This window comes from Gouania willdenowi, unplaced genomic scaffold (assembly GCF_900634775.1).
Source record: "Gouania willdenowi unplaced genomic scaffold, fGouWil2.1 scaffold_258_arrow_ctg1, whole genome shotgun sequence".
NCBI classification, from domain to species: Eukaryota; Metazoa; Chordata; class Actinopteri; order Blenniiformes; family Gobiesocidae; genus Gouania; species Gouania willdenowi.
The window spans coordinates 587,233-600,443 of record NW_021145015.1 but is presented as its reverse complement, the minus strand read 5'-3'; the positions used below and the strand labels follow the sequence as shown (position 1 = coordinate 600,443).

Sequence of the window (13,211 nt, the reverse complement as noted above, 5' to 3'; positions counted from 1 at the left end):
AAGCAAATGAAACCAGTCAAGACCTGACGGAAGAGGTTGAGAAAAATGTAGCTGAACAGCCACAAGATAAGGAAGATGTCCCTCCTCAATCAAAGAAGAGACTGAAAATAATAAAAGGTTCGCCAAGGAAACAATGTAAGTCTATTATATTTAATGTATCTTGACAAATTTACACCTGCCACCATCCCAGTAAATTAATAATTTGCAATGCTCTATAAATGTCTGAAAACATAAAATCATGTTGTTTACCAAAAAATGTGCACAGGGGCACCAACAGGGACTCTGGAGTTTGCCAAACTCAAAGAACAAGCCAAGAAGGATCAACAGACGATTAAAATTCTTGAAGAACGCATTGTAGGCTTGGAGGAGACCAACAGGGAGCTGAAAAAGGACAAGGACTTCCTTATGTCCCAATTAAAGGCACCCTCTCAGTCACCTGTATCTTCTCAAATGCCAGGTACTTTTTAATGCAGTCAGGTGATATTCATGCAGTACTAAATGTTCATAGATGGACTAGATGTTCAGAAAAGTAATTAAGGAGGGAGCAGGATAGCTGTGCTTTTGGTACAGGAGCTACGAAATATGTTTCACCATGCAGGAAAATGTAATCAGGACATGGTAATATTAACATATAATAATGTTACAATTAATTAATTTGTTTGTCCATAATATCTGTTCAAATATAATATTTTTTTTAAAAACTTGAATATTACAATTTCAGTTAATCACATGAAAGTAGATTATCTTACTAAGGGTTGTATTACAAGATAACTAGTTCATTTAGCAAACACTTTTAACCAAAGCAATGTACAGGATGAGCTTTTAGGGTTTTGCCTAACACCTCGTCCCAGGCTGGATGTGAACCAGTGACCCTCCAATTACCAGCCCGCTTCCTTAACCGCTAGTCCACCACCACTAGGATCACAAGTATTTTTTTCATATAGAAAATACAAGTGTCAGAAGATCACAATAATTTTAATTCACCAAAATGTGGTTATGATGCCATACAATTACGTGTATGGCATCAGTTTCATTTTTATAAATGGGTTTATAATGTTTTTCCTTTAGTGATATACATCCCTTTAGCCTCATTCAGAGGGCCTAAAGGCAGGCATACACTGTGCGATTTTTGGCCCATTTTGAGCCGATTTTTGACTCGATTTTTGGGATCGGGCCGAGTTTATACTACATCGTGTGTTATGCATCGTGTCGTATACATGGGGTCTCAAGAAGCGATTAACACCTCACAACCAGCTCCCGATCAGCAACCGTAGGTTGTAAGGAAATCAAACATGTTTGAAATCCAGTTGCTCCTCGTGAGGGTATCTCACAGTTGAAGCAGTGCCACGGAACGGCTTACCTTGAACTCTCACACTGTGCATGTGCAAACACCGTAGGACCGCTGTAAAATTGACTGACTATACTGACCACGTCTGTCCAGCTAGCCTCTGGTCCATTGCTTCACCAACTTTTTTTTTTTTAAAAGCTCTTTTTGCTAGAGTCTCTCTACTTCCTCCTCCTCCTCCTCCTCCTCCTCCTCCTCCTCATCCTCCTCTCCCCTCCTCCTCCTTCTTCTTCTTCTTCTTTTCTATTCTTCTTCTTCTTCTTCTTTCCTCTCTTCTTCTTCTTTCTTCTTCTTCTTTTCTTCTCTTTCTTTCTTCTCTTCTTCTCTCTTCTTCTCTCTTCTTACTTCTTTTCTTCTCTTCTCTTCTCTTCTTCGTCTTCGTCTCTTCTTCTTTTCTTCGTTCTTCTTCTGCTTCTTCTTTTTCTTTCTTCTTCTTTTTCTTCTTCTTCTTCTTCTTCTTTTTCCGTTGCATTCCGGAAGACAAGACTTGAATGTTTTTGTGTATGGACGTACATGTTATAGCAGTCAGATTGTTGTCAATAGTGTTGGTCTGTACAGACGTGAATCTTGAGCAGCGCACATTCAGACTCAGATAAGTCGCACAGTTTGAGCTGGAGCTGAGGACAACCATGGAAAAAATCGCACATTGTATCCAAGCCTTAACTTGAAGAAGTTAATTTTCTTCCATCCCTTGCTATTCCACATTTTGTAAAACGTCAGCGCCAAACCAGTGAGTTGTTTTTTTTGCTCCACTTTGACGTCAAAGAGAAGCATGCCTCCTTTTGACACTCATTGCTCCTCCTACACTGAAAAAATTGCCTCATGGGGGTTGTTGAGCGTTAATGATTTTAGTTTTCACATTCGACAGCATTTTTTTATGTTTGGAAGTAAACATGATTTGGTCATTTGAAATGTTCACATTTTTGGAGGATGTTCCCTCTTTATAAAAATTATATGTCCTTGTAACACACAACGTTCACGCTTTCGCTCAAAAGCCACGCCTCCCACCTGAGAAAGTTTCAACTCTTCGCCCAAGTTTTCAGCCATCTTGCCTCCCTCCCGCAAGCTGGAGCAACCTCAAGACTAGTTTGAAAAGGTAAGTGTCTCTGAATTGTTATAAACGTTAATGGGATACAGGGAATTCTTGTCATCGGCTCTGTTATTTATATTTTATATTTTCGTTGTATTTTGACTTTACTCGCCTGCTAGAATTGCAAGCTGTAGCGCGTGGCGTGGGCTAAATGCTGGAAACCGCCAGTATTCTTATGTCAGTCAGCCACTCAAAGTTATCAAATCTATTTTTCATGTTTCTGTCAACCTTATATATTGATGTTGACCGTATATGTCGCAAATTATGTACATTACTGCACATTTGAAGGCTGTCCTTTGCGCTCGTATTTTGAGTCAGTAAATAGACGGAGCTCATTTGTCGCGTTTGAAGCGCCAACCACCTGCACCGTTTGTCAAGTTGTGCGTTATGAGCATTTCTGAGTTTCTAATTAACCAGAAGTCCATTCCCACCGTGTGGGTGACACTAACCGGGTTAAATATTTTACCTGGCCTTGTAATAGTAGTTAGTTAGGGTTATGTAAAGTTTAAGGAAGCTGGCTTATATACTCACTAGTTTGAATGCTTTCTTTTTTTTCTTTTTTCTTTTTTTTTCTTTTTTTTTTGGGGGGGGGAGAGAAATAAATAAAATTGTAGAATGTTATTTTTGACATTTATTTGTTCAATTATTATTTTTTTACTTTTTTTAATTCGTTTGCGGGAAATTGACAAATAATATTTTACACAGCCAGTCTTATTTTACCTCATCATCATGTTTGTTAAGCCAGATATTTATCAAAAAGCTTTAGATCAGTGTTTTTCAATCTTGGAGTTGGGACCCGATGTGGGGTCACCAGGAATTTAAATGGGGTCACCTGGAATGTCTTGTACTTGATAAAAATAGCTGATAAAAAATATTTTTAAGTTTTAATAAATTATTTTTCAAATAAAAACACAACTGTATCCTATACCCTGACTTTCTCAAATAGAAAATTAGCTCATAAAGCAGGAATGATGAAAGAAAATAATAAAAAATAAAATACTGTATAAAAATATCTGAGCTGCTGCATTGTTACTTCTTGCAGTAATCTTAGTAGTTCTGTATTACATATTGAATAAACAATTCTCAGAAAAAGCCTGTGGGGTCGCCAAAAATTTGTGATATTAAAATGGGGTCATGGTCCAAAGAAGGTTGGGAACCACTGCTCTAGATGTTAAGATGGATGTTTAAATACACTAAGCAAATATAATTGTGTATGTTCATTGTGTATATTTGATGAATATCTTTTTTTTAGTTTTTTTTTATTGTCTGAAGTGTAGCGTGATGTTATATCTTACAGATTCCTATTTCCAGTAGAACTGGCAAATTTAGTTCAAAGTTCTCCATAGAGAGGCTCTGTAGTTGTGGTGAGTATGTCTTCTGTTATTAAAACTTAGCTCCAGTTGATAAAATGACATTGTTTCTTTTCTCTCTTTTTCAACAGTGAATGTGGCAGTGTAAACTGTGCTCGGTGGCAGTTGCAGGTAGATTGGCTTTATTAAACCACTATAAATTAAAACATCCACACCTTGGGCGTACAAGCCATTATCCGTGTACTTTTTTAGAGTGCCCTTGCACATTTAAAACATGGAATGCATTACACATTCATCACTCTCGAGATCATTCTACAAACGATAAAGCAGTAAAAGTAGTATCGATATTTATTTTGAACCTTATTTCTGACATGTGTTTATAAGGGTGGAGACGAAACCAATCGAAGACAAATCGAGGAGACCACTGTTGGCATTTACATCCGGAAACCAGACTGCAACTCTAAGCGAGGTGACATCGGCGTTGTGATCGAGGGTCAGGTGGTTTTGCGGCAAGTGGACAACTTTCCACTTGCTGTTGCTATGTTGTTTGGTTTAATTTATGCATTAAACCTCGACTACCCTCGTGACCTCAAATATACATTTGAGGTGTTTCAAAAAATCCTAATGGAGCTGGAGGGCACCACTCTTTCGAAAAAGGTTCAAGTGCTCAAGAACAGACTCCATGAATGACTGAAAATGCCAATCTACCTTGGAGGGTAAAACCCAGTTTACAATGTTTAAAATGTTGCACATATTGGATGTCAGTATAGTTTACTTCACTGTTCAAAAAACTTGATGTCATGTGCTGTGATTTTTGTTTGCACTGCACAGTATTGCATATTGTCATATTTTGTTCGTTCATACCTGTAGCCGTATATGGAAAGAAATGCAATGTTCATGTGCAATGTTTTTTAAGGAAAAAAAATTGTAATCCAGCATTTTTGCAATGCTTTTTTGTTTCATGTCAATGTGTTTTTGACTGATATCCATTTGTGGATTAAAAGTGGTTGAAGATATTTTGTTTCCATCCTTTTTTTTTCTCTGAAAGATGTGATGCGTGTAGTGGCATAAGATGTGGTTGTAAATGTAGTCTTTGCAAACTAGTTTTTAGTGGTAGAAGATCATTTTTAAACCAACATAAAATATTTTATATAGTTATACATTTTAAAATTAAATCTAATTTAAATGATAAAATTTGAGTTATTTAATGATAGATCTATGTTCAATTAACATAAATATATTTTTAAAGCTTAACAAAATAATAATATGTTAAAACACCATGAAAAAATTATTTGAGTGTAGCGTATGTAATTCATGTAATATGCACGTGATTTTTTTATGTTGTCAAAACATAACTTTATTTAGTGGAACCGCTTTCAATGATTTTATTATGTTGTAACAACAGTTTTCTTTTTTCAGTGTACCCTGCTTAAGAATGTGAGCAAGGTAAGAGGAGTGTACACAGGTAAAACAAATAGCCCCAGAGGTCAGCACATATTTGGTTGTGTTAGCTCTAGAATAGTCACAGTTGTCCAAGTAAAGGCTGAGTGATCAAAGTGTCCGCGTACACAGTGTTTATTGGAAATAGGCCCTTTTGTCAGGTTTTTTGCTTATAAAAGTTGTTCTCCAACCCCCACCTTTTACAGGATCTAGAAAGACGGCTGAGGTTCTTTCTTCATCTCCATCTTCAGGGTCTCCCGCCCCCTCCTCAAACTCCAGCTCCTTTTCTTCCTCCGAATTAGAGGAGATGGAGAAGAAGAAGAAAAAGAAAAAAAAGAAGTCCAAGGGACACATCGATGCTCAAAGCCGTTCAAGAAGTAAGCAGTCATTAATCATTTATACAAAAAATATTTGTTCCCACTTATGTGTAACCGTATTTTCATAAATGTTTTGTTATTTTTGTTTGTGTTAAGTTACTTCACCCGATGGAGTCATTCGCCGCTACAAAAAAGCAATGAAGAAATTTTCTAAATGTGGATCCATGAAAAGGGCCTTCTCTGCGATCAATGTTGACCGCAACACAATCGCAAGAACAGCAATAATTGCTGAGCTTGCTATCACCTTTCCAGATGTTTACAAGGGGCTTCTCTGTGATGGAGACCATACTAAGATCAGTGAATTTGCAGAATGCTGTAGGAGAGCTATAACCAAAGAGATGGCTGAAACAATCACAGCCAAAAAAAAGGGGGGTAAACTCCTCCCAATAGTGTATAAGTACACTTAAGTGACAACCCATATTAATGTTAAGAAGTTCACCTTAAAGAACAAGTGTTACTGATTTGTTTGCTTTTTTTTTTGTTTTTTTTTTTAATTGAGTTCAGTTGTAAGTTTTATAACAGTTTTTCAGTATTTTGGATGGTTTATTTTAGCCTATGTTAATTTGTTATTGGGGCCCTATGTGGGTGGTAAGTCATCCCATGTTTAAAATTGGGGGGAAACTCCTCCCAATAGTGTACAAGTACACTTAAGTGAAATTGTTGAACAATAAAACGATGTTTCATGACTTCATTGTTGCTTTTGTTAAGGTATTAATATGATTTTATCTGACTGTGTCACATAATGACATCTTAGTTACTATTTTAAAGGGTTTCACTTTACTTCAGGTCATGGAAAAATAGACATTTTACTGTCATTACATCATCTGACTGTGTTATAACACATAATGACATCTTAGTTACTATTTTAAAGGGTTTCACTTTACTTCAGGTCATGGAAAAATAGACATTTTACTGTCATTACATCATCTGACTGTGTTATAACACATAATGACATCTTAGTTACTATTTTAAAGGGTTTCACTTTACTTCAGGTCATGGAAAAGAGACATTTTACAGTTATAATGGTCTAATGACATCAATGACACTAACCGCAAGTAATAAAAGTAAATATAATTGAAAATAATTTATGAATGTTTAAAAATGTTGCACACAGTGACTTAGTGGCTAGCATGTTTGGCTCACAGCTACAAAGTCCGAAGTTGAAACCCTAGGGTGGACTCTTATGTCCTTTCTGTGCGGAGTGTTTTCCTGGGTTTCCTCTGGGCGCTCTGATTTCTTCCCACAATGTAAAAACATAACCATTTTCTTGAATGGAATTTTGAGATTGCTCCATAGGAGTGAATGGGAGTGTGAATATTGTCAGTGTGTTTCGCCCCTCAATGGAGCGGTTCCCTGTCCAGGGTGTACCCCCCACCTATCGTCCGAAGGATGCTGGAGATAGGCACCAGCAGACCCCCGTGACCCTGAAACAGGAGTAAGTGGGTCAAATGATGAATGGATGGATGTTTGATAATCGCGCTTGTTATGACATGTTAATGTCACATGGTCATAATGTAAAAATTGGTAGGGTATTTTGCCCTGATGAATGTCAAGTTGTCATGACAAAGACAATTTTTGGTCATTTTGTACACACTTAATGACAAGTTGTCATATTAAAGCCAATGGATGGTGGTTTTGCCCTGGCTAATGACAAGTTGTCATGACAATGCTTTCTCAAGAAATGCAAACATTGCTCCAAAGGTGTCATAATTTAGCGAATGACACTTAATGACAGACTTCATGACACCTTATTAATGCTAATGACATGTGTCATGTCATAATAATGACAGTGTAATGTCAGGCTTATGTATACCCCTTCAAATAAAGTGTTACCGAAAATTATTTCAAGTTTGTATACATGTCTAACAAACATTAAACCCCACTCAACTACATATGTCAAGGTGTTATGGGAGAAGGAAGGAGGAATAAATATATCAGAAGATGAATGGATTTTGATATGTAAATCTCAGTGGAAATGTACTGCTTCTACAAGATGGAGAGAGTTCGGGTGGAAAACCATAATCAGGTATTTTATCACTCCATCTCAGAAGGCTCACTACGACGGAAATACCCCTGTTTGCTGGAGACAATGTGGAAACCAACGCGCAAACCATACACATATTTTTTGGGACTGCCCCTTCATCAAACAATACTGGACAGACATTTTTAACTGTACATTTGCCTTTGAAATGAAAACTCTGTTTTTTGGATGTGTACCACAGAACTGGAGAAGAAAAGATGAGTGTTTGCTTGATGCCTTGCTGGTTGCAAGCAAAAAAACTAGAACTAAGAAATGGTAATCCTTGGACATACCAACTTCAACATTATGGTGGGAAACCACATTGGAAATCTATAGGATGGAAGAGTTGACTGCTTTCGTGAATGATAAATATGGTTGGTTTGACTCCTGTTGGGATAAGTGGGTGACATACACCAATGCAAAAAGGCCCAATTACATACTGAAAATGTAGATTGTGGTTCGTCCTTCTTTTCTCTCTCTCTTCTTTATTGTTGATATCTATACATCTTTGACATCTTTAATTGAGAAACTAGTTATCTGTTGGTCACTCCCTGTTCCACAATGTTCTGTACGTTTTATTGTGTCAAAATATAAAAACTCATAAATAAAGAATTAAAAAAAAAAAAGAAAAGAAAAGAAATTATGGATATGGAAAGAATCACTAAATATCATTCACAACATTATCATCAACATCAACAACGGGAGATTAATCAAGTGGACGACGTGGACCCAGACAACTTTTCGCACTGGAAACAAGACACGAACTGTTATTACTATACGGAGACTGAATTCAAAGTGTAAACAAAGAAGAAAAAAGGTCTGTCACTTATTCACTGTAATTGTCGGAGTATGTATGCAAATTTTTAAGACATTAAGGACTACATCTCTACTTTGTACAGGTTTGACATAATAGCACTGTCAGAAACTTGGCTCAACAAAAAAAAAGGCATGGAGTTTATGATAAAAGGATATAAATTTGTCTGTAAGAACAGATTACACAAGCCAGGAGGTGGGGTGGCATTATTCATAAAAGAAAATATAGAGATGGAGATTATAGAATCGATGAGTTTAACCGTGGAAGGAGTGATGGAATGTATAACAGTGAAAATTACAAGTCCAGAGGGACGTAAGATAATAATCTGTTGTTTGTATCGTGCACCTGACTGTAAAATAGACATATTTAATGAGAAACTAACTAAAATGATAGAAGAAATTAAATATAAGATATTACTGATATGTGGAGACTTCAATATAAACATTTTAAATCCTTTAAAAAATACACACATTGAAGACTTTACTAATTACATGTACACAAATGGATTAAAACCTCTCATAACGAAACCAACCAGAATTAATAAACACAGCTCAACACTGATAGACAACATCTTCACAAACACAAAACTCAGATCTAACGAGTGGTATATTAATAAATGACATCTCTGATCATTTACCAATATTTACAATACTTAACACTAACGAGAAGACGAACATTGAAAATCATAACACACTGACATACAGAAGACTGGAAGGAGAAAAACAACTAGAAAACTTTAAACAACAGATAAAAAGAGAGACGTGGGAGAGTGTTTTCAATGAAGAAGACGTGAACGTTGTCACGGTTAGTTGTGGGTATGGACCCAAATGCAGGGAAAGATGGAGGCAGGATGCAGGAATAGCGTTCTTGGAACAAGTCCATGTTTATTTACCAAACAAAAGTAACTTAAATCCAACGAGGCAGGAGGTACAGGGAACAAAACGCAGCAGGACACGAGGAGGAGAGACAACAAACAAACACAATGATCCCGCACCCGACTGACTGAACTGAGGGAGTATATATACCCTCCTCTGACTTGACGAGGGAATGAGGAGCAGCTGTGGAGAGTAGAAAAACTGGGCAGGCAGAAAAATATGAACAGGAACAGGCAAAATCAAGGAACAGGGAGCGAATAAGGAGGTAAACAATGACTAACTAAGCAGACTCATGACAGACTTAAAATAAACAAAGACACAGAATAACTAAACTTCCAACAGAACATAACAAACGTAGCATATGACACATTTACAGACACAACAACAACAATATACGATAAATGCAGACCTTTGAAACACATAACAATCAAAAGTAAAACAAACAAAACACCATGGATTAATAAGAAAATAGCCAACGTATGCAAAAAGAAAAACACATTATATAAAATATATATTACAGAAAAAACATTGAAAGCAGAATTACGTTATAAAAAATACAGAAACAAAGTCAATAATCTACAAAGAGAAAAAAAAGAGAATATTATGAAAAACAATTAAAAGAGAATAAAAACAAAAACAAAAAGTTGTTGGAAATTGTAAACTCCATTACCATGCGCAAAAGCAAAGAAAAAGATACAGACCACTTTTTAATAAACAACGTAAAAGAATACAATAAAAACATAATAGCACAAGAACTCAACAGTTTTTTCATAAATACTGGAAAAAACACGGAGAGAGGGATCAAACAACACCCAACACTTAAATGGAACCATTTTGACAATGAGAAGAAAGACATTGATAAGTATTTCATACATACCAGAAGTAACAGAAGCAGAGGTGGATAGAATAATTACAACCTGTACTTCAAAGAAATCCAGAGACGTTAATAATCTAACTATGAGTCTAATAAAAACCATAACAGCTGAAATAACCCCGCCACTAACATATATAAGTAATCTCTCATTCAAGAATGGTGTTTTCCCAGACAAAATGAAAATTACAAAAATCAGACCGATTTACAAGGGTGGAGATGTAACCCAGGTTAAGTGTTTATCAAAGTGAAAGTATGTTATAAATAGTAATAAAAAAGAAATAAATAAATTTGAAAAAAGAATTATTAAATAGGTAAATATGATAAAATGTTTTAAAACGTTTTTCATATTTTATTTATTTATAAGAATTTGTTAAAAGTTTAAAACTGTGAATTTGTGGGTTATTTGTTTAATCTACTTTAATAAATAAAAAAAAAGAAAAAAAGTGTATCTTCCTGTTAAGCACGCAGCTGCGTGACCCATGTGACTAGCATCAGCCAACCGGATTGTTTCCCGGTAATGTACCTGCTAAGCGAGGGAGACACGCACGGAGCTGCTGCAAAACAAAATAGGAGAAAAGGAGACCAGGCAGAAACATACACGGAGCTTCTGCAGATTAGAGAGCAGTGAGAACGCATACAGGCGGTGCTGCTGCGGGGAAGGAAGAAAGGAGAGCAGAAAACAAGTCTAAAAGTTGTTGGACAAGTATTTTTGCTTTCCAACCTGTTCCAGTGCAGAGATTGGTACTGTGATAAACGGGACTTGGTGAGTGAGAGGAATGTATTTATTTATTTTTTTTTCATGTAAATGTAAAGCTATGGTAGCGTATTTATGTTGTTTTTGGTAAAATGTGAAGGTGTAAAGTGCATTTAAAAGCTAAATGAAGGCACAAACTCTGTTCGCTGTTCCGTCTTTCTGCTCGTGTCCGCCATTACGTGATGGCGGTGCTGCTTCAAAAAGCAACATTTATGGACAGAAATGCACATTATCGTTGTTTTAGAGCTACCCAGTGTTTTTATTTTATGTATTCATACCCATTTTATGTTGTGTATGATAGGCCATTTAGTGTGGGTTGAAAAATATCCAGCTAAAGTGAACTTTGAAGAAGACGTGTTTGAAACAAGATGGCGAGCCGCTCTCGAACCAGCCTTCGAACCACGTGGACCTTCTGAACTGTGCATCTGCTCGAGTGCTACGCCCTCTGCTGATTGGTGCATGGTTTTCATCTGAACTGGTAGGATTTACCCATACTTCTGCAACACTGCAGAGGATAAAGACTGAACTGAACTGCTAAGTCAGAGTGAAGGGAGAAAAGGACTTTTATCTGTGAAATACAGATTTGATTCAGCCTGTTGCTGAATTCTTTTTATTTCTATTTTTTGTATTTTTATTTTCTAATGATTGTAAGAGGGTATTTTACAATGGTGTTTGTTGTAAACAAACTGTCCAACTTAAAAGGTACCTAAATGTGATTTAAACTAATTAGTTAGCTTATGATACATTGAAACACTTGAATATAAAAGTAACTTGAATATAAAATTAACTAAAAGGTTGCAACCAGTAAAACTAAAAATAGATCTGAAACTGAATTAAACACAAAAAGGGTTTAACAAAAAGGGATTCACACAAAATTGTGAATTTGTTATTGTATGTTTTATGTTGTCATTGTTGTATGTCCTTATTTTATTTTTCTAATACAAGCCGGCTATTTAAACTTATCCTCTGGTCTGTGGTCTTTTACTTGCATTTCTGTAGTGTTAAGCTGTGAATTTCTCCAGCAGTCGTACCTTACCAAATTCTTCTGGTCCATTCTTGTGTGATACACTATTAGATGATATTACCCTGTAATTACCCCACTAGGGCGTTACAGAATTGGCGAGCCAGCCAGGAGTTATTCTACGGCTTTTCACGTGTTGTAAGGTGCAACTGAAAACGACTTTTTTGACCCAGACCCCAAAATAGAAAAAAAAAAAAAAAAAAAAAAAAAACATGGACATAGTCAACACTGAGAACATAAAAATCCCAAACTCAGTCATCATTAGTGAGTTTACTGATGATGCTCTTGATGCTGAGTTAACTGACTTTTTGACAAAGTACGGGCGTATACTGAGAACCTTAAAAATTGATAATCTGCAGTCTCCATACCACAAACATGCTATTGTGGAGTACGAGAGTGGAGCTGCCCTGGAAGCACTTGAGCCTTTGCTTCCTCATACGCTTCGAAGTCAAACTGAAACATGCCAGATCAGAGCCCTGTCCTCTGAGTACATGGAAACGGTCACTAGTAGCGCCACCAACAGTTTCTTCAACAAACTGCAAGAAATAGCCAGACTGACAGGACAGTCATTTGAAGCAGTTTTAAATGAGCACATTGCAAAATGCAGTCAGTCAATAACAAATGAAACTGAAACCGAACCAGCTGAGACACCAAACATCAATGTTCCACTTGTCACAAAGGGAACCCAAAGTGAAACTGAACAAACGAGTCCACTCAACTTGAATGCTAATCCAACCGAACCAGCCAAGCCAACACCACTTGCTCAATCGACAAACTTTTCTCAGAGTTTCTTAACTCCCCCAGAAGTGCAAAAAGTAGTTGTTGAGCACATAGTCAGAAGTGAAGCCCATCTGTCCAAAGAGTCATACTCTTTCCGCTTGAGGCCATTCTCTGGTAAAATTCCTTGCCCCAGTCATGAGGTAGACTTTGACACATGGCACAATAGTGTTGAGCTTGTCCTCCAAGATCCAGAATTGTCAGATTTAAAGATTTTGGACAGTCTTGTGCCACCTGCAGCGAATGTAGTCAAACCTTTAGGCCCCAAAGCGCTGCCTTCCGCTTACATTGAGCTGCTTAATTCAGCTTTTGGCACAGTAGAGGATGGCGATGAGCTTTTTGCCAAATTTCTAAACACGCTCCAAGATGTGGGTGAAAAGCCATCCCATTATCTTCACAGATTGCAAACAAATCTCATTAAAGCCCAGAAAAGAGGTGGCGTTTCAGCCAGTGAGACAGACCGACACTTATTGCGTCAGTTCTGTCGTGGGTGTTGGGATAATTCCCTTTTAGC

At 36.8% G+C, this 13,211-nt stretch overlaps 1 protein-coding gene across 1 annotated transcript; it reads left to right on the top strand.

The window, feature by feature from the left end:
* The first annotated feature begins 255 nt into the window (after positions 1-255).
* LOC114459082 (coiled-coil domain-containing protein 106-like) lies at positions 256-6,984 on the top strand. The gene is made up of 4 exons (XM_028441441.1): positions 256-457; positions 5,392-5,562; positions 5,659-5,877; positions 6,887-6,984. Exons 1-4 carry the CDS (start codon positions 256-258, stop codon positions 6,982-6,984), a joined length of 690 nt encoding a protein of 229 aa, XP_028297242.1.
* The last annotated feature ends 6,227 nt before the right edge of the window (positions 6,985-13,211 follow it).

Coding starts and splice junctions, on each gene's coding strand:
- LOC114459082 (XM_028441441.1), top strand. CDS start 256: ATGTGCACAGGGGCACCAACAGGGACTCTGGAGTTTGCCAAACTCAAA. Junction 5,563..5,658: donor TGCTCAAAGCCGTTCAAGAA/GTAAGCAGTCAT, acceptor GTTTGTGTTAAG/TTACTTCACCCGATGGAGTC. Junction 5,878..6,886: donor CAGTGAATTTGCAGAATGCT/GTAGGAGAGCTA, acceptor GAATATTGTCAG/TGTGTTTCGCCCCTCAATGG.